This window comes from Lupinus angustifolius, chromosome LG09, assembly GCF_001865875.1.
Source record: "Lupinus angustifolius cultivar Tanjil chromosome LG09, LupAngTanjil_v1.0, whole genome shotgun sequence".
Taxonomy (NCBI): Eukaryota; Viridiplantae; Streptophyta; class Magnoliopsida; order Fabales; family Fabaceae; genus Lupinus; species Lupinus angustifolius.
In genome coordinates, this window is record NC_032017.1 from 8804445 (window position 1) to 8828234 (window position 23790).

Sequence of the window (23790 nt, forward strand, 5' to 3'; positions counted from 1 at the left end):
CTATAAGAGATATTTATACAAACTAACAAATAAAGTTTAATAACTAATTAAGAAAAAATTGTTTACTAATTATAAAAGCAATATTGTTTGAGTCTTGTGGATGAAAAAATAGCTATTGAGAGAGTTAGTCCCACATACTTCTGGATATTTCTAATTCAGACATATTATCTCTAATGCAATGATACATGTGAGAAACAAAAAAACAATAAAGTTTATTAGTGCACTTTTCCCTATTTAATAATATAATAAATGAATTATGAAAGTATATATATATAAATATTATCATAAACACACAAAAATATAATATAAAGTACACCGAACACAACAAATACATTTTAATTCAAAAAAATGAAATATATAAAAATTGAATATGTAGTATGACACAATATTCGCCGACAGGCACGAAGCGCCTGTACACACTAGTATATATAAAAGCAAAATATGTCTATAAGAGATATTTATAGAATTGAACAAACATAATTTTTATATTCCAACTTTGTCCTTATTATTATATAAATGTAAAATATGTCTATAGAATATTCAGATAATTGAACCTGTATAATTCGTTCAATTTCATTTAGTAACTATCATGACATAATTTTCATATTCCAATTTATTATTTTGTAACATCACAATAATAATTACAAGAAACTTCCACAATTTTTTATTCATTTCCGTCAATGTACCACTACTACTCCACACATTCTCCTACTTTTAATTTCTCTATTTGTCACCATAAGATGAACAATTTTACTCCCATGAAAAAACATCTAATGACACACTATTATTATTAGAGACACAAGTTGAGAAATTTATAAAAACTCGTGCATACACTTGATATCAGAAAATAAAAATGCGGGTCAACAAACACGAGCGCTGATCGACACATTAGTATATATAAAGGAATGAGTAGGCTAAAAAAACCTAGTCCACATTTTAACTTTATTTATTATAAGAAAATCCAATCATTTAAATTATTGAGTAGATATGAATTATTCGATTTCTTTTCTTTCATTCATAGAATAAATGATTAAGATGTTCAATAACTCTTTTTAATGTGGAATCCCTCCCATGTATAAAAGGAGCTGCTCCTATTTTGAATTGAGCTACACAACTCAACAGATCACAATCATGGCGATTTCTTAAACCCTCTTTCACGCAACACCGTTACGCTTCATTCTCCGCCACCAACGGTAACATCTATTCCTTTCCTCGTTTTCATCTGTTTCCATTGTTTTTTTTATCTGATCGCGTTAATTCAATTAATTTTTTTCGCTTTGATCGAAAAAACCGTATTTCGAATGATCTGAATATAAAATTCTAGTTTAATTTTCTCAAATTCAACATGAAATTGTGAAATTCATGTAAAGTGTAAGGAAAATGGATTCAGAGGTGGAAAGCTAGGGTTTCAGGAATTGGTTAAGGTAATAAATGAAGTGTTAATAGAAAAGACATGGATCGTTTATGCTTGTGAAGTTAATTATATAGAAGATGAATGCAGAGTAGTGAGATATTGTATCAGTTTCTTTTTTATGTTGATGTCGTTTCTTTAGAATGGTGTGTGCTTATTGGCAGCTCTTGCTTCAATGGATTTAATCGCCTCGGCGCCTTATGTTCCCGATTCATTCTTTATCTTCTCCGACTAAAATCAGGCACTAGACATAAATACTATGTATTGTACATACTGTCACTACAATGACATAGTATAGGAATACAGTTTATTAAATTTTAATATTTATCACATTTTAGATAATTTATTGCATTCCTTTTGGAGTATAATTTGATTTGATGAGAATGTTCATTTTTTAGTGTTTCAGTTAAGTTGAATCTGATGGACTCCAATAATTGGATACCGAACCAAAGCACAGAACCCACTATGGATACAAGTGATTGGAGAGCTCAACTTATGCCTGATTCACGCCAAAGAGTTGTCAACAAAATGTAAGATTCAGTTTTAATATTGTATCGGTGAGACTGTCAATAGTTTTTGGTCGTTGTTGCAGTTAAAAAATTAATGAAGTCTTTAATCCATAAATTCACACTTTCACAGCATTTCCAAATGGTTTCTTGTTTGTTTGTTTGTCATATAGAAGCAACTGTGTCCAAGAAAAATTAAAATACATGTATGTTGGAAGAACTAAAACTTAAAATAGCACCATTCTGTAAAATTGTCTGATACATATAGATTATACAACCTGCGCTGAAAATTCTATTTGATATGTACAGAATAATATTCAAATTTATTCATTTTCTTTTGCCTAACGAATGTTCTGCATTATAATCACTATTGAATGTATATTTTTAATATTGTATTCAAGTACCATGTGTTAGCTTTAGAATGTCAGTGCTGCCATACTTCTTGGATGGGTGAGCTGGAAATGACAATAATTGGCTGTTGAACTTAGACATTAAAAAAGTACAATTTAGAAGCTTACCAGTCATTTGGTGTTGCATTCCACAATATGCCAGAACAATTTGGAATTCATTTTGTAACATTGGTGAGCAGTCTGTCCTCTGAATGTGGAGTACTTGTTCATTCATTCTTGCCATTTTGAAAAAGGGGGTGAACAATTTTTGGGGTATTATCTTTGTAAGAATTTAGGTATTTTGGAAGAGGGTAGTGCCATTATTATCAAACTGAAATGTATATTTTGAGTATACTGGCTTAGGATTGTGTATTTGGCTTCAATATTCTGTAACACTATTTCTTTTATTTATTTGGTATTGTCATTGACTCTTTACAGCTAACCATGTATGACTTTTAAGGGCTGTCCTTTGTTTTTAACTTATCAATCACATGCATTATCTAATAATGGAACTATTGTCTTTCATTTTGCAGAATGGATACGTTAAAAAAACATCTTCCTCTTTCTGGTCCAGAGGGATTACTTGAACTTCGGAAGATTGCTCAAAGGTTTGAAGAGAAGATTTTTACTGCTGCAACAAGCCAGGTATGTTCATTGAAGATTGAAGAGCCTCCATTTTCATTTATGGTTACCTTTGCAAGTATACACAATATAGAAGTTTGATTGTTTAATGTAGCACTGGTATTTCTCTTTTCAGCAAGATTATCTACGAAAAATATCTTTGAAGATGCTTACAATGGAGACGAAATCTCAGAATACCATGGGCAACAATATGCCATCAAATCAAGTTGGCCCTAGCAATAAACCTCCTGATCAAGGTTAGCATTTAATGGCATTTGTTTCGTGATGGTATCTGATGAGGTACCAAAGTGGCAAATCCTATGTTTGCATTGAAATATTTGATTAAATCTTGTCATCCAGTTCTATTAGCAATTACTTTTGTTCTCTGAGCTTTTCATGTTTCCTATTGCTTGAAATTAAAATATCATTAATGAATTATTTTTTTTACTACATTGGCCATTTATACTATCCTTGTCTGTTGCCTTCTTTTCTTTCATTTTTTATTCTTTTGTTTTTTTCGTTGAACTTTTCCGCGTGTTAAAATCCAAATGCAAATCATGTTATATTGCGATCCATCTCTTTGTTTTCCAGCCTCTCACTTAGGCAACCAATTCTTTTCACAGGACTTGTTATGCAGCCTCAAGTTCATAATCCTGGGCAGCAACAACCTGTTCCTTTGCCTAATCAGTCCCAGTCACGTCAACAGATTCTGTCTCAAAATATTCAAAATAACATTGCACCTCAACCTAACCTTCCACCTGTATCTAGTCTACCCCAGACTCCCAGCCAAAATATTGGCCAGAATTCTAACATACAGAGTATAGCTGGGCAGAATTCAGTCGGGAGCACTATGGGCCAGAATTCCAACATGCAGAATATGTTTCCTGGTTCTCAGAGACAAATGCCAGGAAGGCAGCAGGTTCTTTCCCAACAGCAACAGCAGCAATCGCAGAATCAACAACAGTATATTCTCCAACAGCAGCTTTTCAAGCATAAGCTACATCTGCAATCTCAGATGCAGCAGCAGCAACAACAGCAGAACCTTCTACAACCAAATCAGTTGCAATCTTCTCAACAATCAGTTATGCAAACGTCGTCTATTCTGCAACCTTCTATGATGCAAGCATCTTCTCTATCTAGCCTTCAGCATAATCAGCAGGCTAATAATGTTCAACAGTCAACACAGTCGATGCTTCATCAGCATCCCCAAGTTATGAGGCAACAGCCACAACAGACTTCTGCTGTTCATCAGCAACAAACACCAATGAATCAGCAACAAATGTTGCCTGCACAAAAGCAGCAGCAGCAGCTTATGGGGTCACAGTCAAATGCAACAATCATGCAGCATGCTCAGATGCTTGGGGCACAGAACAATGTTGGTGATATACAGCAAACACAGAGGCTGCATTCGCAGCAGAATAATCTTACAAACCTGCAACAGCGGCAACAACAGTTAATGAATCAGCAAAACAACCTAACAAATATGCATCAACAGCAGTTTGGAAATAATGCCCCTGGGTTACAGCAGCAACAGATGCTTGGACCTGAATCTGGCAATCCAGGCATGCAAACAACCCATCACTCTACTCATATGAAGGTCCCCAATCCACAACAATCACAGCAACATGCAACTAATTTGTTACCACCTCAAGCGCAGCAGTCACAGACACAGGGTGCACAGCAGCAATTGATGCCACAGATTAACACTCAGTCTTCACAGTTGCAACAGCAATTTGGTTTGCCGCAGCAGCCAAATTCCTTGCAACGCGATATGCAGCAAAGACATCAAACATCAGTTTCCATGCTTCAACAGCAGAACACAATTGATCAACAAAAGCAGTTGTATCAATCTCAAAGAGCACTGCCAGAAACATCAACAAGTATGTACATGCATCTATGCATTTCTCTGTCATAAAACTTTCAGTCAATGGCTCTTCGAAGTTTTAACAAATATCAAGTACTCATGCATTTTCTGAGCCTTGTATGTCACATTTGTCATATCATTTCTGTTGCAGCTTCTGTGGATTCTACAGCACAGACTTCACAATCAAGTGGGGTTGATTGGCAGGAAGAAGTTTACCAAAAGGTACAATGCCAATTTTTTTTCACTTTCCTCTGAAATTTGCTAGGACAACAGAAATTAGTCAAGCAAACCACAAAGTAAAATTATGAAGAGTTATATGGTGCTTTAGTTTTTAGGATTTTACTTGATAGTAGCAGCATGAACACTTAATCAGTCTTAGAGATAAACCCATGAAATATATTTCTTAATACTCACTGGTATCAATCTTTTATCCATTCTTTGCAATTTTCAAATGAACAATATCCATACCTAGCATAACATATGAAAGGTAAGATGTGTACTGTAGCTGTGGAAACTGCTTATGAACACCAGCTTGAATTGAAGCAATACTATTCATATCAGTACAGCATTAGGTTGAAAATTGCAAAGAGTCTCTCTTAATGGCAGCACCTAATAGATAATAAAGAGGTTGTAATAAGTAGTTTCCACTGTTGACCAAACACTCATTGCAAAACATAAGCAGTTTCCACAGCAGCGGTGCACATCTTTTCTCTCATGTTATGATACACATAAATGCATGGTTTATGCATCCTCACAATTTAAGCAGGAAAGCGAAATTCACAATTTATCATGCAAAAAAGAAAGAAGTTCTTGTTATCCCCTCCATAAGTAATACTGCAATAATAATACAGAAGTGCTTGCTTGAGAGATCTCAAGGTTGCTAGTGTTTTGTTTATTTGATTCTGCTGACTTCTGCCAACAGATACAAACCATGAAAGAAAGCTACTTGCCAGAGTTGACAGAAATGTACCAGAGAATTGCTGCTAAACTTCAGCAGGTTTGTTTACAATTCTTTTTTTACTTGCTAATTTTTAACAGCTGATGTTGATAAATCACCCTTTTCCATTGTAATTATTGTTACTTTTCACCCTGTGATTAGCATTAAATAGTGAATTTTAACAAGCCTTCGCACAACTCTGAAAGAAGGGGCTTCATTGCTTGTATTTGCTTATAACTTATGGGAGATGCAGGAATTAAAACAAAGTATCGAATGGCATTGTAGAAGCAGTAAATATCTTGGAACTCAAAAAGATTTTTATACTTAATTTTATGTGTAATTATGAGAGTATTAAATACTTCCTAAATATTAGTTAATGGAGAGCATTAAATACTTCTTAAATTTCATTGAGTTATCAGCTGTTATTGTATTTAATTCTATAACTTATCTCTATCAGCATGAGTCTCTTCCCCAACAACCAAAGTCAGAGCAGCTTGACCGGGCGAGAGCATTTAGAACGATGCTGGAGCATATAATAGCATTCCTAAAGGTTCCCAAGAACAACATTTCATCTAATTTCAAGGAAAAAATTGGGTCTTATGAGAAGCAGATTATAAATCTCATAAACGCAAATAAGCCTAAGAAAGGAATGTCTTCACTACCGGGACAGCCTCCCCCATCTCATATGCACTCCACGTCACAACCACAACCCCAAGTTAGTCAAGTACAGTCTCATGAAAGTCAAATAAACCCTCAGTTGCAGCCAACAAATTTACAAGGTTCTGTAGCAACAATGCAGCAGAATAATATGCCAAACTTACAGCACAACTCTATGTCTGGTGTATCGGCAGCACAGCAGAATATGATGAATTCAATGCAATCTGGTACTAATTTAGATTCTGGACAAGGAAATCCTATGAACTCCCTGCAGCAGGTTCCACTGAGCTCCCTTCAACAAAACCCTATTAGTACTCCTCAACAGACCAACATCAATTCCTTGTCGTCGCAAGGTGGAGTACATGGGATCCAACCAAATCTGAATACCCTTCAGTCAGGTTCCAGTATGCTTCAACACCAGCAACTGAAACATCAGCAAGAGCAGCAGATGCTGCAGAGTCAACAATTAAAACAACATCACCAGAGACAATTGTTGCAGAGGCAGCAGATGCTACAGCAGCAGCAACTACATCAGCCAGGAAAGCAGCAACTGTCTGGCCAACTGCAGACACATCAAATGCCTCAGCTTTACCAAATGAATGATATAAATGATATAAAAGTACGACAAGGAACGGGTGCTAAGCCAGGAGTCTTTCAGCAACATCTTACCTCTGGTCAACACTCAGCTTATCCCCATCAACAGTTAAAACCAGGGGGTCCATATCCTGTTTCTTCACCCCAACTCCTTCAAGCTGCATCTCCTCAGATTCTACAACACTCATCTCCCCAGGTTGACCAACAAAATAATCTCTCATCTTTGACAAAAGTTGCAACTCCTCTGCAGTCTTCAAACTCACCTTTTGTGGGGCCCACTCCTTCACCTCCCTCGGCCCCATCTCCTATGCCAGGAGATTCTGACAAGCCCATTCCTGGTTTTTCGTCAATATCAAATGCTGCAAATATTGGACATCGACAAACAGTGGGAGCAGCAGCACCAGCTCAATCCCTTGCCATTGGGACTCCTGGGATATCAGCCTCTCCATTACTGGCTGAGTTCAGTGGGCCTGAAAATGCTTTAGCAGCCACTTCTGGGAGGTCAACTGTTACAGAACAGCCTATTGAAAACTTAATCAGAGTGGTTAGTCAAGCAAGCTGATCTTATGTTACCCCGATCATTTGTTCTACCTAGTAGATATAACAAATAAGTTACAGAGACAAATTTCCTTATAATTCTACTATTTTATGTTTGAAGTTTTATGTGACGAATTTGTGTCTAAATCATGATTCCAGGTGAAATCAATGTCACATAAAACATTAAGTGCCGCTGTCAGTGATATTGGTTCAGTTGTCAGCATGAATGATCGTATAGCAGGATCAGCTCCTGGTATTGGTTCCAGAGCTGCTGTTGGCGAGGATTTGGCTTCCATGACTAATTGTCGCCTTCAGGCTAGAAATTTCATTACCCAAGATGGTATCAATGGAATTAAGAGGATGAAGCGCAAAACCAGTGCCATACCCTTGAATGTTGTATCATCTGCTGGTAGCCTGAAAGACAGTATCCTAGAGGCTTCTGATCTAGAGTCAACTGCAACATCCAATGTCAAAAGGCCAAAGACTGAGGTACTAAATTATGATTTTAACTGTTACATTTTATTTTATAATTGATATCTCTTACTGTCTATGTTTTTGTTGTTGGCTGGACATTGTGATTTATAAACGGGCTTGAACAAATGGATTATAGATGCATTAAAATGCTGAATTTCCAAAGTAAAAGTTCAAGTGCTTGATCTTCCTATATATACCTGAACTTGAAAAGCAAACTTGGTTGAACTTAGAAGAGTGTATAAAAGTGCAATTTCATATTCTCATTCAGAGACAGTGAACAAAAACTAGATCTCGTTTAGATGTTACGTTTCAAATTGCGCTAGTAATTTTCAGCTACTGCTATTTAACCAAATAACATATTTTGATGCCTGAAACTCATGCACAGCTAAGAGTACAAGTGTAGCACAACAAAAGGGATGGGGTGGGATATTTGTACTGATGTGAACTTATATTCTACAGACCCCTAAGATATATTCACCCATCAGTATCTTGAACATATGAGAAACGAGAAAAGAAAAGGAGAATTCATGTTCTTTTGTATTTGCTAGTGTTCTATGGTTTGTTAGTTCAAGATTTGAGACAGCAATTACTGAATTAGAATTTTTCATTGTAATTGACCAGTTTAATTGTGTAGAACAGCCTTTTAAAGATTCAATAATAACCCACCTGGTTTCTTCTTTTATGAAAATAACAAACCACTTGGTGGCATTGACTCCATGGATCAAATGATAATGTCACTGAGCTCTATCAAAAACAACTTTCCGATAAATGCATTTAGAGTAAGGTATTTTCTAATAAACAAAGTCAATGTTTTTTGTCTTCTTAGAGCCTCTGTTGGTCTTCTTACATGATAAAACCGTCTTAGAAAGATTTTGTAATCATATCCTCAATAGGTGTTACACAGACTACAACATCAACAACCAAGCCTTAATCTCACTAGGAGGACTTAACTACATGAATCGAGCAGCGCCATAATGCTCTATCATAAACCATATCCATTGACAAAATATTTATCTCTAAATGTTTTGTAATCATTTCGCCGATGGTTTTACGATATAGTAATTAGTTGGATGATGACAAATTGGCAATAACTATCTCCCCTGCAAGCGGAGAAGCAGAGAAGTTGCGTCTAGGATTTAACCTCGTGGTCGCTAAGTAGCAACCTTACTGTTGCGTCAAGCTGACCCTCTAATCAGGATAAACATAGTAAACAATTAAATTATAACTATATAAAACAATTGTATACTGGTTAACCTGACATATTATGTGGTTTGTATTTAATTTTGTTGATTAATAACTTGTCTCATGTTTATAAGCGGCCTTCATCCTCTCTGCTAATAATAGTGATCAATAATAATGAGTTTAAAGTCGTAAAACCTATGGTTGGTGTGAGCAACTCTCTGCTATGTACATAACTTTAGGTCTTTAAGTTTTTATGTGGACATACTATTTGATTTATGACATGATGATGAGAATTTTACATGATCTGGGTACCTACTACCTATTAAAATCTATTTCATTATAGCATGATGGTTTATCTGATAATAGGTTTTAAACCACATGTAGTTATTAATGCTAGGAAGCACTGAATAATTTCTGCATTTTTCTCTAGCGTTAGTTGATTTTCTGTATTGGTCTTTGACTTCTGATAAGGAACTTATATGACTATTTAGCAGGCTAATCATACACTTTTGGAAGAAGTAAGGGAGATTAATAACCGACTTATTGATACAGTAGTAGAGATAAGCAATGAAGATGTTGTTCCAACTGCAGCAGCCGCTGCTGCTGCTGAAGGAGCAGAAGGGACTATTGTCAAATGTTCATTCAGAGCTGTGGCTCTCAGTCCAACTTTGAAATCCCAATATGCTTCAATGCAGATGGTGGGATCCCATATCTTCCAATTGCAACAACTTTTAACCATTTTTTCATTATAGCTTGTCAGCCTTACACATGTTTTATTTCCATGCAGTCACCAATTCAACCCCTGCGTTTGCTCGTTCCTGTAAATTATCCTAATTGCTCTCCCATACTCCTAGACAAGTGTCCAGTTGAATCCAGGTGAGATAATGAGCATTTTGGCATCTCTTACTTGTGTTATAATTGTGATGAACATAAATCATTGACTCCCCCGAAACCATCATTGGTACATAGGTTCTTTGCTCACTTTTTTCGACAGAAAGGAGAAGTCTAATTTCACATATTTTCAAACTTAATGTAGCGATTATTACTCCATTTAGGGTTACTTGAAATGATGCATGGAATATTTGCATGATTATACCAGACTGAGTAAAGCATTTAATGCTGATGATGGTATATTTGGTATGAGGTTAAAACTGCAGGTAAAAATTCATGCATAATTTTTATATGTAGAATTATACTAAGAACTCATCCATGAATTTTCCTTGCCCATTTAAACCTCCTATCAAATCAAGTCTAGAGGGTACACTATAAGGTTCAGTATCAATATGCTTCTATTGATGTACCTGGCCGTTTATCTATTCAGCTCTTACTCTCTTAGATCCACCTAATTGCTCTCTCTTAATAAATATTGTTAAGCTACGATTTTTTGCATTTTAAATAGAGTATAACATCTATGCACCGTCCGTGTAAAGATTTTTATACACAGTCAGTACATCATCCACCATTCATTTGTATTACTTTTATTTAAGAGTCAATGATTGTTAAACATGAATAACGGATGATACCGTGACAATGTACAAACACTTACCATCTCAGTATATGCATATTTTTTCTCCTTTAAAATTATGGATGTAATGCTTCAAACAAAGATGATTTAGAACACAATGCATCTCACACTTTTCACTCTATCTATAGTTTATCTGTATAATTGCTATTAAATGTGCTGTTTATATTGCTAAGTGGTAATGCATTTCTCATTCTATTCTTACAGTATGGAGAATGAAGATCTTTCCATGAAGGCAAAGTCAAGGATTAACATATCCCTACGCTCTTTATCACAGCCCATGTCCCTTGGGGAGATAGCTAAGACTTGGGATATTTGTGTTCGCGGCACGATTTCCGAGCATGCACAACAGAGTGGTGGAGGAACCTTCAGCTCCAAGTATGGGACTTGGGATGATTGCTCTGATTGACCTATGCATAAGGACCCTTCTGGTTTGCAGATCTTTTTGTTTTGATCTTGAAGTTATGAAACATTATGTTATGAATGTGCAGTTATTTGATATAGAGTAAGGCCTATTTATGAAAAAACAGACCATGAACATGAAATTCTGTCAATATTTTGTATTTATGATGGTTATAATCATGCTTAACCTGTTTTAGTGGAATTATGTAGTGCTTAATCGCCTATTAACTATTAAGTAGATAGCCCATGTTTCTGTGTGCTGCTACAGAGGGAGTACATATGTTGTCTTATAAAGTGTGTCACTCTTTGTGTCACTTTTTGTGAGTTAAAACTAATTATCAATAAGAGATTTGTTATATGCTCTTTATATATTCTCTTCAAGATCCTCCTCATTGTAAAGAAAAATATTAAATGAAAGAATAAGTAAAGGTTATTTGAAACTTGATCTATATAGTACTTTGGACAATTATTCTATTTAAAATTATGCTATAGATATGGCTTGCACTATTAATCAGGATCATTCAATAATTTCTCCTAAGCCTAGGACAACTCCATTTTTTTCCATTTTAATGTTGTAGGGCTCATACAAGAATGATGTTGCCAAAGGCTCTTATAGTTAAAAGGGGTTTCGATACTCTCTAATATTGGAAAGTCCAATATTGAAATATGAGGTTAAAATGAGTTTGAAGATTTATAAAAAATAATTTAAAATTTACCTCGTTAATTTTTTTTAAAGGATTGTGTCATTATTTTCATCCAGTACTGAACCATTATTTTCATCTGGGAGAGGATATGTATTGAGTTAAAATAGGTAACATAATCATTTTTTGATTGAATGAAAGGCTCAAGGATTTAAAGCCATGAAGTATCAACTATTAATTACTATTAAATATTAAACAATACTCTATTAAATGTATATTGTCAATCATAACATAAGATAGTACAATACAATGCATAAACTTAGGCTTCAAAGTTACTTCAAAACTAAAATCTACATCAATCATTCTCTCCCGTAAATACACTAATCTTATGCAAATTTTCTTCACCCCTATCAAAGCTATAAAGATCTTGAACATACAAAAAAGCAAAAGTGACAATCTCATTACTAAAACAGACAGAAAGGTGTTAAAGTTACCCTTCCGCGTGACCCTCACCACAAACACAATCAGATCTCTCTGGTGAAAAAACCCAAAAAAACCCATTTCTCACCAACAAATATAATATCAAAAGACAAAAAATATAAAAAAATTAATACCCTCTCACATTAACTTTCTAAATTTTTTTATATCTAACTAGTATATATAAGTTTATGATTAATCTTGTGAGTATATAGTATGATTGATGAGTTAATAACCCATAAAATAATCAATACATATTGATTAACCATAATTTTTATAGATCACTAGTCATATATAAAAAAAGAGACAAAGCTCATCTAAAATAAGCTTGATAGTAAAACATGTAAGTAATAGTATATTCATTCTTAATTAGCTTACTTTAACTAATCAAGAGTGAATATATTCTTACTCACTTTACTTTAACTTTTTCCAAAAAAAAGATGGTAACAAAATTAGTGTGAGAATAGGTTGATGAAATAATACCCCAAAAGAGAAAAACAAAAACAAAAGTTTAAAGAAAAAATAAATATGAACCTAAGTTTTAGTTTGGTTTTAGATCTTGGAACATGGTATCCCACCTGAATTCTTCAACAGAAGATGACCAATAACCATCATGTATCTTTTCCTCCTTCTTGAAATGATACATCATTGGACTTGAAAAAACATCAAGACTAGGACTTGATCCATTTGTGAGTAATAGCCTCTCTTGTTTATTATCCACCATCAACTTTTTGTTCCTTTTCATCACAAAACTCTTATTCCATCTCGGCCTCGATGATGACGATGATAATGATGATGGCACTACGACAAGCGCTGTTGAATCTTCACATCTAACTATTGTCCTTTTAATATAATTAGCCAAACACCTCTTTGTTTTCTTGATTGCCACTATGAGTCTTGTAACTTGAAGTGGCCTCTTTGATCCTTTGTATTTCATAGAAAGCTTTAGTATCTCTAACCTATGCTTTGCTATGGAGATTCCCATGCTTTGGAGAAACTCATGGTTGAAGAAAACTATGTCTTCTTCTTCAAGCTCATTGTTAGAAAAGGCAAGACCATACTCATACACTAGGGATGGTTCAAGGCTAGTTTTGGAAAGCCATGAGAACCAATCCATGGTTGATGAGTTAAAGGAGTGTGTATGAGATTGTGTATTATGTATGACCTTAAACTTCAATGCTTAGATATATAAAGAAAAAAAGTGATGAATGGTAGAGAGAAACTGAAAAAGAGAGTGGTTTAGTCATAATATTGACTTAGACTTTATTGGGTGATTATATAATTTTGTAATGTAAACATATCTTATTAGTTTATATATATGGTACACTTTTTTCCTTGACTAAATACATGAATCCAATAAATATTACTTAGAATAAGATATTACATGAATCCAATACTCTATTCATATTTATATGTAATATATTTATTTTAACTTTTACAAAGAATAATATGTGAAATATTCAACCATATTCACCTTGGAATATAATATCAAACTAGGTGCTATGTGTGTGTACAAATTTCATTTTCATTAGTTATAACAAAAAAGTCATTTTCCTTAGTTAAATATTGAGAGTGACTAAAGAAAAAGTAAGAAGAGGTGCATGTGTGTGGGGTATGTAATCCATGTTCATGTTCCCTCCAAATACAATCCAAGTGTGATCAAACTTTGAGGTGTGAGTGAGACCTAAGAATAAGTATATCTATAGTGGAAATGTAATGCCATTAATCACGGATAGGACAAAGTGCCCTCTTGTGGGGTCACCCACTATATATTAGTTTAGTTAGGTGTAAAATAGTTGAGAGTAAAGTTAGCAAATGCAAGAGTTAAAACATGGTGTATGGCTAGGTATATATTCTTTACAAAAGAGAAACTTTGATTTAACAAAAGCAAGGGTTTCCATTTCTTTGGCTATGAAATGAATTACACATGATTGATCTAGTGAAAAACTTCTAAAACTAGTCACAAGTATGGCATTCTATTATGAACTTTCTCTTTCATGTTGCACTTTCCTTGTGGTAATAATGGATAGCTTATATACTAGTACACTTTTCTTAACTTATATTTTGGGTTGAATCCTATTTGAAGAAATCAATAAAGGAGAGTGAGAGAAGTAATTTAAGGAAGAGAAAGATCATTTTGGAAAACTAATTAAGCTTACACTAACTATAATGAATTTAGTACATCTTACCCAAAAAGAAACAATCATTTGGTTTAAAGAAGGGAGAGATTTGCATGGAGAAAATGAAGTAAGGAAAGGGAGGGAAATATATCATTCTCATATTTTATTCAAAAATTTAGAGTGGAGAATAGTTAGAACAACTTCTATTTTGGGATTCCCTATTTGGTTGGATAAGGGAGAATATGGAATGTTAAAAAAAAAATATATGCTATATATATTTTAATAAAGTGGGCAAGTGAGTCAAATAATATAGACTAACAAATAAAAATATAATATTCTGCATACATTTTTTGTAAGTAATACGAGTCGACTCGTGGACAATACCTATATTGTCATCACTATTTACTATGTTCCTTCTTTAGTAAAAGAGGAATTATTATTATTAAATTCTGAAAAAAGTAATTACTTAATGCAGCTTTATCCAAAATAAAATGAAACTGAAAATAAGGACAAAAAAGTAATCCCAAACACGTTTTGGGTACATGACAAATCACTTTTCCCCTAAATCAGACCACGTTGTCAGCATCACAAGTCTCAAATGGTATCATATTTTATGTCCCAAACTAATCATATATTAACGTAGGAATAAAAAACAAATTTAAAAATAAAAAATAATAAAATGGAGTATTGTAATTGGTTTGAGATATAAAGTGAAACACTGATTAAGACAAGTAATCTTCATTTTTGTGACCAAGAGCTTAGTATATGGCTCAAAACACTATCCTTTGTCTCCCAAGGTACTAAAAAATAATTTATTCGTGTCGCATTATTCTTTACCTTTAATTGCTCTAATATTCCGTTGAAGTTACTCCAAATTTATATATATAATCGTTAGAAATTAGAAATCCACATTATTCTCATTAATTAGAAAATGAAGTGAATATAAATTATTTATACAAAGGAAAAATGTTTGTAATCCAAATAAAAAATAATACAAAGTTAATAAACTAAAATAATCTCTAAAATATCTTCGATAATAATTACGGACACAAAATCAGTATATCATTTACTATTATTATATTATAATGATAAGATTATCTATTTTGTAAACTAAAAGTCACCTATTCACATTTTAGAAACCAATTTTTCACAGTGGGATACCCATAATATCATTTACTATTAATCCATATAACTTTTATTTTAAAGTAAATGATTTTTAACATTACATGAACACTCTTTATGAGTTGCTTAATATATAATAGTTTATATATTTTTCATTTAATAATAATTTACTTGCATATGTTTACTTTCTGTTGACTCATGTCATTTTTTTATTAAAGCCAGATTTGACATTTTTTTAAGCAAACATGAGTAGAGATTTGAGAAGTACATGAATTAATTGTAACCTTCTTAAATTAATAAAGGTTTAGATCTCAAGATAAACCATGTTAGTTAATTATGTGGCACTTGCTGTTTATGAAAGCTATTGTTATAGAGAATAATATTTCTGCATCAACCTAACTAATTAGTTAGGTACATTTTTTGGCCTTTTGGATTAGTAGTTCAAAGGACAAACCTAAATTTAAGTAATGTTTGTGCATCTACCTAATTTTTTTTGGTTTCTCACGGATATCCTCGTACCGGAGGCAATCCTATCCGAGCCGGGAACATTTACAAGTACATGGAGCTAACTTTCTCATCGGTCATTTTTTCCATCCACAAAACTCGAACCCAAAACTTTGCTTAAGGGAAATCAAACATGTACCACTTAAACCATCGTGCATCCACCTAATTGATCGAAGACAAAGAAATAATTTGAATTTCATGTAAAACCAAATAATAATGAGAAACTAGTTTCATTTGAGTAACATGAAAATTGTGTAATAAACTGAATTGTGGTTTGACAAAAACAAACAAATCATAATTATATACAAAGCCATATCTAAACAAAGGCAACAAGTAATCAAATAAAAGAGAAGAAAAGAAGATAAGAAATGAGTTCAACCATATTATGCATATATCTCCTGCAGCATTGAACAACTACCAATTTATTATTAGAGAATAAAAATTATAAACTATATCACTCATGATCTTGACTCATGTAGTGTTTCTATTTGATGTTTATAATTGGTGAGGCATACATAATAAATTACTTGAGTCCAATATATAATATTGATGTTTTCCTACATTCCAATATTAGGTAATGTGACATTTTATATAATAACATATTTTAAGCATTCCAATGTATACTAATGAGCTATGACTTATATTTGAATTAATTTAATGAAAGTAGTTAGTTAATTGCATTTGGTTGGTAAAGGTGTGTTTGTTTGTGGACATAATAATTGAGTTTATGTTATCAACAAGTGTTAAGCATCAACTTTGCAAATCTAATCCAATTTTTATCATGACAAAACTAAGCAAAAATTTATTATGACAAAACTAAGCAAAAGATGGTTATATGAATGATTATTTGGTACTTTATGCTATGGATACGCATGAAATGCATAACATATAGTAATTATATATTATTCAAGCTTATTATTCATTCCAAGCCTCAATCTTGAAGAAAAAGGGGAACTTGAAAATGTTGCATAAAGGAACTAAAGTTAGAAACTATAGAACAGTTGATAATTTATTTCTCATAATGTAAATCATGTATGAGAAAAAACTTATCACTATATCATAGTTAATTATTATTCTCATAATTTATTTACCCCATCCATATATTCTTTTTATGTATTGATTTTTTTTACATTATTCTAATTTCATGTTTTAGAAAGGTGAGACACTTTTATACTCTTTCTCACATTTTTATTTATCACTTATCATTGTCACTTCATATTTTATCTATATTCAATGTAGTTTCTAAAAAATTATAGTTTAATACATTAATACAAATTAAGTGGGAGTATTTAAGTCTACTTGTATAAAATTTCACATCCATGCCTATCTACATGGCATACCCATGACTAGTATTGGGTATCCAGATTGGTGACATGAGTTTCAAGCTTGAAATAAGGATTCCCCCACTATTAGAAAAGTTGATTTATAGATAAAGTGTAATATCTATGTATTCTTTTATAAAGATTTATATATAATCGATCATTCATCGTTCATTTGTACTACTTTTTTGAAGAGTCAATAATAATTAAACATGAACAGTGTATAATGCAGCGACAATATATAAAACTCATACACTGTTAATGCATACATATTTTTCTAGGCTAGATAACTAATCTACATTTCCATGTACAAGAATCAACCCACAGAGTTAGATGCTTAATTGAGCACTGAAGAGCAAAATTGGTGTGTAAGTATGAGCAAATAAATTAATTATTAGGGTGAATCAAATATTGATTTGTATATCAAATATATTTATTACTCATTCATTCTAATTTATTCATAATCCTACTATATGATGAATCTTTGTCTGATCATACTAGACACACAATATACTAATAATATATTGGTCTAATAATGTAAGCTCAACTCAATCCTTCGATTGTTAGAAGTCACTCAAAAAAATAGATTAGGTTCTCACACATATCTAATACCGTCTATCTTCTTCAACTATTCTCTTCTCTATTTTTAAGATATAACAAAGTTGGGCAAACTAGATAATATTTTGTATGTTGACTTCACTGAGAAAATGCCTAAAAAGTCTCAAGTTTTCTTCTTCCCAATGAAACAAGTTTCTTCTCCAAGATCTGAAGTTTTGGCTTCTTCATGTTCTCCAATGTTGGACAATCTATGAAAACAATTTTGAAGATGTTTATCCCAACCAAGGTTTTAAATCTGGGTTCAAAACCATATTTTAGGAGTCAAAGGAATTTATTTTGTTGTAGCCTTATCATTATATTTTAGGAGTCAATAAAACTGTGAGATTTTAGATTATATTTTGGGAGTTGATAAAACCGTGTCGCGACCTTGTGATCTCATCAATTATATTTACCTATAGTTTTCTGAAACAGCAAGGTTTTAGAAGCCCAATCCAAATATCTTTCCAAAACATAGTTTCTTTCCCATCATCCACCTTCTTGAAAAATTCTTATCCAACATCTTGCATTTCAAAAACTATTATTAGCTAATTATCTTGTTTCACTAACCATATGGAAATGGTATCCAAATAATAATGTATCATCCACATATAAATATATATATCACGTCTAGATCTCATAATATATCTATTTGTATGACTTATATTTAAAATATGAGTACATAAAATAATCGGCTATAACATTTTAAATTTTTTATTTACAATGAAATAACATTCTTGTCATTAAAACCAAAAGTAAAAAACAAGAACATCACTTTCCGGTATCAAAGAGGATCCTTGTTCCGGAAACATGTACTACAAATTTCTTGCTAACTTCTCTTGAGCTGCCATCTCTCCTCTAAACCTAGCAATGAATTCTTCTGCACGTTCATCTATTCCATGCATTAGAGGTGATGCTAATTCCATTGACTCCCACATATTATCATCATCATTTGAGTTGCACCCTTTACTTGTTTCTCCTACTTCTTCTTCCACTCCTTTATCATGAGTAACTTTTTCACTCTTTTCAATAAGTTGAAGATTATTATGTGCTATAATATTTGGCTTCAACTTACCCACCAAGTCACATGAATAACTCTCTTTGAAGAGCTTATCAATATAGATAGGTGCATGCTTTTTCTTTAAGCTAAAAATGACACTTTTGATTTTCACTAACCTTCTATTATGCCTTGAATGTTTAGTAACAATGGCCTTGGTAGGTTTATGTTTTTTGGTTTTTTTCATGGCTTTGGATTTGGATTTGGATTTGGATTTGGATTTGGATTTGGACCCATGAATCTTATGAATTTTTCTAAGTGTTGAAGTGATGCTATTCCATGCTTTTCTAGCAAGAGGAAGCTTTGTGAAAAACATTGAAGAGAGAAGAACAAGGTTTGAAACTAAAGATGAGTTTTTTTTTGTGATTTGGTTTTAGACTCAAGTTTCATACAAAACTTGGGTCCCTCTTATATATAAGATTGATAGGGTAGATTCTTTGGTTATGATAATGTTTATATTTCATGTTATGGCTTAGTTCTTACGCTGAATAGATGGGTGGTATGTAAAGGCTGCTAAATTCTCCAACAACAATGGTGTAGCTTAATTATTAAGCTAACATTCACATCAATGTAAGACCCACCTCAACTTTTTGAATTGTGTTTATTGGATTTAACATATTTGATGACTATTGTGAAAAAATGTATGAGTTTTATATATTGTCCATCAATCACTTATTATTTATGTTTTATTATTATTAATTCTTTAAAAAAAGTAATACAAATGAATGATGAATGATGAATGATACAATAATTGTATTGATAATAATATAAATATTACAGTCTAAAAGGTAATGAGTGTGATTGTAACTAAGGTTGTGATGGGATTTTATAGACAACCTAAACCATAATGTATTATGTTTTTTTATTGCATATCATTTTTTAAAACTTTGTTGAGTGATTTCCTTTTTACTTGATATTTGTTTATGGCTTATATAGGCAGCTTTGATGTTTCTTTTTTTTTGTATTTCATCTCTGTGAACCATGTCTATTTGTTAGAATATGAGATTATGTAAGAGCTAATTGATTAATATTGTAATTAATTAATTAATTGTGTAAGAGTTAGTCGATTAACACTATAGTTAATCTTGATTAACTGGGTTAATTAGTTTAGTTTGTTAAGGTGAACTTTGTACATGATAATCGATTAATCAATAAAGTTAATTGGTTATTTGGTTAACAGATTCTGTTTTTTGTTTTAGTAATTGGTGTATATAAATGTGCATTAACCTAATCTTTATAATTCAATTAAGTAATAAAAATATTAGCATACATTTCTCATTCAATCTTATTTCATTAAAATTGTTCATAGCTCCTATAATTTTAACACAATTAAATGTTCACTCTTAACACCAAATTTTCTATTGGGCCAAAAAAAGATAATAATAATAATAATAATAATAATAATAATAATAATAATAATAATAATAATAATAATAATAATAATAGTTTTTAAAATACTGAAAATTTTAAGACTATTTGTAAATCGTGATTGAAGAATAATAAGTGCATATAAATTTTTTACTTTAAAACCTTTAATAAGAAATGATTAATGTACAGTTTTCTTCACCATTCTCCATCATAAAGTTTGCCTATACATTTTTTTATCTAATATTGCTAATTAAAAAAACAATAATAAAACACAATATACTAAAAGAGTGTAATATGTATACGTCAATGTAAAAATTTATACACATTTAATATATCATCCACCATTCATTTATATTATTTTTTTGAAGAATCAATAACGATTAAATGTGAATGATAAATAACACAATAATAATATATAAAACTCATACACTATCTGTACATGTATTTTTTCTACATGATGATATTCCATGTGAGACTTGTGACACCCTACATATTGTCCATTAGATTCTATATTATCAGAATATTTTACCTTTAATATAGATTACTTATCAATTTAACAATTTTGTACACATGTATCTGAATAAATTAAGAATTCTCATGTTTACAAAATTAAGGTAGAGATACAAAGCACTACGATTGGTGTATAAGAATTCATATCGAACCAATTACAATAATAATAATAATAAATGACATCTCACTATATTCACAATTTGTAAATCATTCCTCCAAGTTAATCTCACACCTATATCTAAACGAATACCTCATCAAAGACCAAAAAATAGAGATAGTTCATCTCACATACATAAATAAAATCTAAAGTATACATTATTTTTTGAATATAGCAACAACCAAGTCTTAACTCTATTATATCATAAATATCGTTTATTAACAAGAATTGATACCTAAATCTTTTCTAATGATTTTCTTGGGATGAACTCAAAGTTGCACATTATTTTTTGATAAAAGAAGTTTCATCATCAGGTATGTCAAATTGGCCTCAAGAAATGAACCCAGAACGAGAATAATTTTCATTAATAGAGAGACAAATATTTAATTTTATATGTGTTTTCAATAATAGAAGTGTTATTACATTGTACATAAAATGATATAAATATTTTACCATGTTATTGTTTCCTTTATTTTTTTATAGTATTCGTATCTCCATTAATGGAAATGATCCTTATTCCATAAATACTAGCTCAATTATACAAAAAAAACCTAAAAGGCAAGAATATGAAAAACCTTGCTGTTTCATCTCTCTTAGTCCATTTGCTGTAAAGCTCAAGCATAGTACATAGTTTGGATTGTATCCTACTCAAAGAAAAATAGTAGTTAAGCAAAGTTACATTCACTTCATGAAAATCATAGTGGACTGCATGAGTGATGTGGCCACAATATTGCAGCTGTGGTGACTATTACAATCGCATCATACCGCAATTGCAATGTGATACTGGATCACAATGATGTAATCGCATTAACCGTAGCCTAACCGCATTGATCGTAGTGTAAGCCCCATGAATATCACGTACACAATGGATTTGCTGTGTTTGAAATTGAAAATTATTGAACAGAACCATTTAGGATAAGCTTTGTTTCTACTACATAAGAATAAATCTCATACATTACAGCATAGGAGATGCTCCCATCATCTTGGTCTCTTTTAGTTCCACATTAGATATAGGGGTGGAAGGGCCCCGATACTTCAACTAGAGGAGCGACCAGTTGGTTCACCAAACCCCGACCCAACATCACTCATTCTCCAGGTCCGAAGGGATCCAGTGCCCAATTACCAACTCCTTCCAGAATTGCCTTATCGTAACCAAGCGAGGAATGGCCGTTAGTGGACACCCACCACTTTTAACCGGTTAGAGAGGCCCTCTTTAATACATTAATAAAAGATGTTCACAGGGGCCAGAAAGACTCGGTCATAGGAACTTAGACCGCCTACGTGCTGGTAAACTAAAACCACCTCGACTGGATCAGAATCTCCCCTTGCCTATATACAATGTTTTTGATTCGTTGAAAAATATGTATTTAAGCTAAAAGTTTGATAATTAAATATTTAGAATAATGTTCTTTTTGGGAAAGAAGAGGTGCGGTATATGTTTTAAGAGTTAAATATTAAAAATAAAACTATACACCCTAATAGGGACGAGTACCTTAATCTAGCCATGGCCTTAGAAGCTATTTTGCATGGATCCACATAAACTCTAAAATACGTAATCAAAATATAAGTTCACACGAGAACGAGTTAAGATCCTCATCAATAAAGAACTTATATAATATTTTTATGCTTCTTTATAAATATAAAAAACATGTCTCTCCCTTATAAGAGAGGATCTTTCATTCCAAAAGGAGGTAGGACACTTAACTTGGATAAATTCTAAATAAGCATAAGAACAAAGATTGCATTATTTCTTAGTACTATAATCTGACCTCAAATTCAGACTATAATATTTCATTTGCATATTCAAATCCTAGAAATAATATATTCGTTTGCAGGGTGAGAAATTAGGTGGGGTATATATTTTGTTTTTACTTTGTTAAGAAATTTAGAAATTTCCTGTTTTAAAGCTTGTTGGATGTCATTTCTGCATAATTACATTCAAACTTTTGGAGGAAAATGTCATTTTAATTAATTTAATTCATTTGGGAGTGAATGAAATGTTTCCTGAATCTAAACTAAATAGAAAAATATTAAAATTGTGTATTGGGTATTTTACTATTACATTATTCCTCCCCACTACAGTAAATACTTATCCATACTTCATAATTCAATCCTTCTTCCTTATGGTCCACTCCTCCAAAGAATAATATCCTCTTTTTTTATTTTTCACAATGTTGTTTTTCTCATTTCAGTTGAATATATTTAATGAACTTCCTCCAGTTTATATTAATTTGCAACTGCGATTAGAATTCATTTCACAACATGTAATTAAGTTTTATTCAAGATGCTCTTGAATTATGTGAATGTAAATATATTGTGTTTTAAATTGAGGTCATTAATATGATTATTGCAATCGTAGTAATTGCAACTAAATTTGTTTGTAATTAAAAAAATTATTTCTAAGTTTGATGTGATCTGATACGACTAAAAGTTGTTCTATATAGTTACGTTCAGTTCAATGCGCTCATATCAGCATGATTCAATGTCACACCACAATTATGGTATAATGTGGTTTCAATCATTACTATAACCGTAATATTGCGGCTTGATTCACAATTTAAAACAATGCATACCTTATTGAACATGGTATTTTTTTTTTTGGTTCTCCATCTTGCTACATCTTAATAAAACAATAGTGTTTAAAAGAAAACATTATCACATTCTTTACTATGTCCAAACCATGCTCATTTCTTCCTCTTATCGTTGTAGTATTATTAGTCAAAGAAGCAGAGCCTAGTTTAAATAAGCTTGCACCAAAAGCCGAAAAACAGCAGAATTGCATCAAAAACAGAAAAGCCTATTCAAACTTGCAATGGAAGTAACTA

The 23790-nt window shown here is 32.1% G+C and overlaps 3 protein-coding genes across 6 annotated transcripts; 1 reads left to right on the forward strand and 2 right to left on the reverse strand.

Moving 5' to 3' along the window:
* LOC109357011 (mediator of RNA polymerase II transcription subunit 15a-like) lies at positions 1828–11292 on the forward strand. Of its 3 annotated transcripts, none has more exons than XM_019600685.1 (11): positions 1832–1941; positions 2840–2951; positions 3064–3184; positions 3551–4807; positions 4943–5013; positions 5714–5788; positions 6186–7523; positions 7676–8005; positions 9667–9870; positions 9960–10048; positions 10902–11292. In XM_019600685.1, exons 1-11 carry the CDS (start codon positions 1832–1834, stop codon positions 11101–11103), a joined length of 3909 nt encoding a protein of 1302 aa, XP_019456230.1. In that variant the 3' UTR covers positions 11104–11292. The 3 variants fall into 3 exon arrangements, with proteins under 3 accessions (XP_019456232.1, XP_019456230.1, XP_019456231.1); XM_019600686.1 differs by lacking the exon at positions 1832–1941 and adding an exon at positions 2263–2498; XM_019600687.1 differs by lacking the exons at positions 2840–2951; positions 3064–3184 and having other exon boundaries at positions 1828–1941; positions 3565–4807.
* On the reverse strand, positions 12006–13438 carry LOC109357013. Its single transcript, XM_019600688.1, has one exon. The coding sequence runs from the start codon at positions 13329–13331 to the stop codon at positions 12756–12758; it is 576 nt and encodes a 191-aa protein (XP_019456233.1). The 5' UTR covers positions 13332–13438; the 3' UTR covers positions 12006–12755.
* LOC109357291 lies at positions 18571–19318 on the reverse strand. Of its 2 annotated transcripts, XM_019601151.1 has the most exons (2): positions 19150–19318; positions 18571–19119 (listed from the first exon to the last, which is right to left on the reverse strand). In XM_019601151.1, exons 1-2 carry the CDS (start codon positions 19244–19246, stop codon positions 18689–18691), a joined length of 528 nt encoding a protein of 175 aa, XP_019456696.1. In that variant the 5' UTR covers positions 19247–19318; the 3' UTR covers positions 18571–18688. The 2 variants fall into 2 exon arrangements, with proteins under 2 accessions (XP_019456696.1, XP_019456695.1); XM_019601150.1 differs by having other exon boundaries at positions 18571–19318.

What these genes read in the sequence shown, in the direction of transcription:
- LOC109357011 (XM_019600685.1), top strand. Translation starts at nt 1,832, where the DNA reads ATGGACTCCAATAATTGGATACCGAACCAAAGCACAGAACCCACTATG. An exon ending in CAAAGAGTTGTCAACAAAAT is followed by an intron (nt 1,942 to 2,839) that starts GTAAGATTCAGT and finishes TTCATTTTGCAG; the next exon opens with AATGGATACGTTAAAAAAAC. An exon ending in AATATGCTTCAATGCAGATG is followed by an intron (nt 9,871 to 9,959) that starts GTGGGATCCCAT and finishes ATTTCCATGCAG; the next exon opens with TCACCAATTCAACCCCTGCG.
- LOC109357013 (XM_019600688.1), bottom strand. Translation starts at nt 13,331, where the DNA reads ATGGATTGGTTCTCATGGCTTTCCAAAACTAGCCTTGAACCATCCCTA.
- LOC109357291 (XM_019601150.1), bottom strand. Translation starts at nt 19,246, where the DNA reads ATGTTTTTCACAAAGCTTCCTCTTGCTAGAAAAGCATGGAATAGCATC.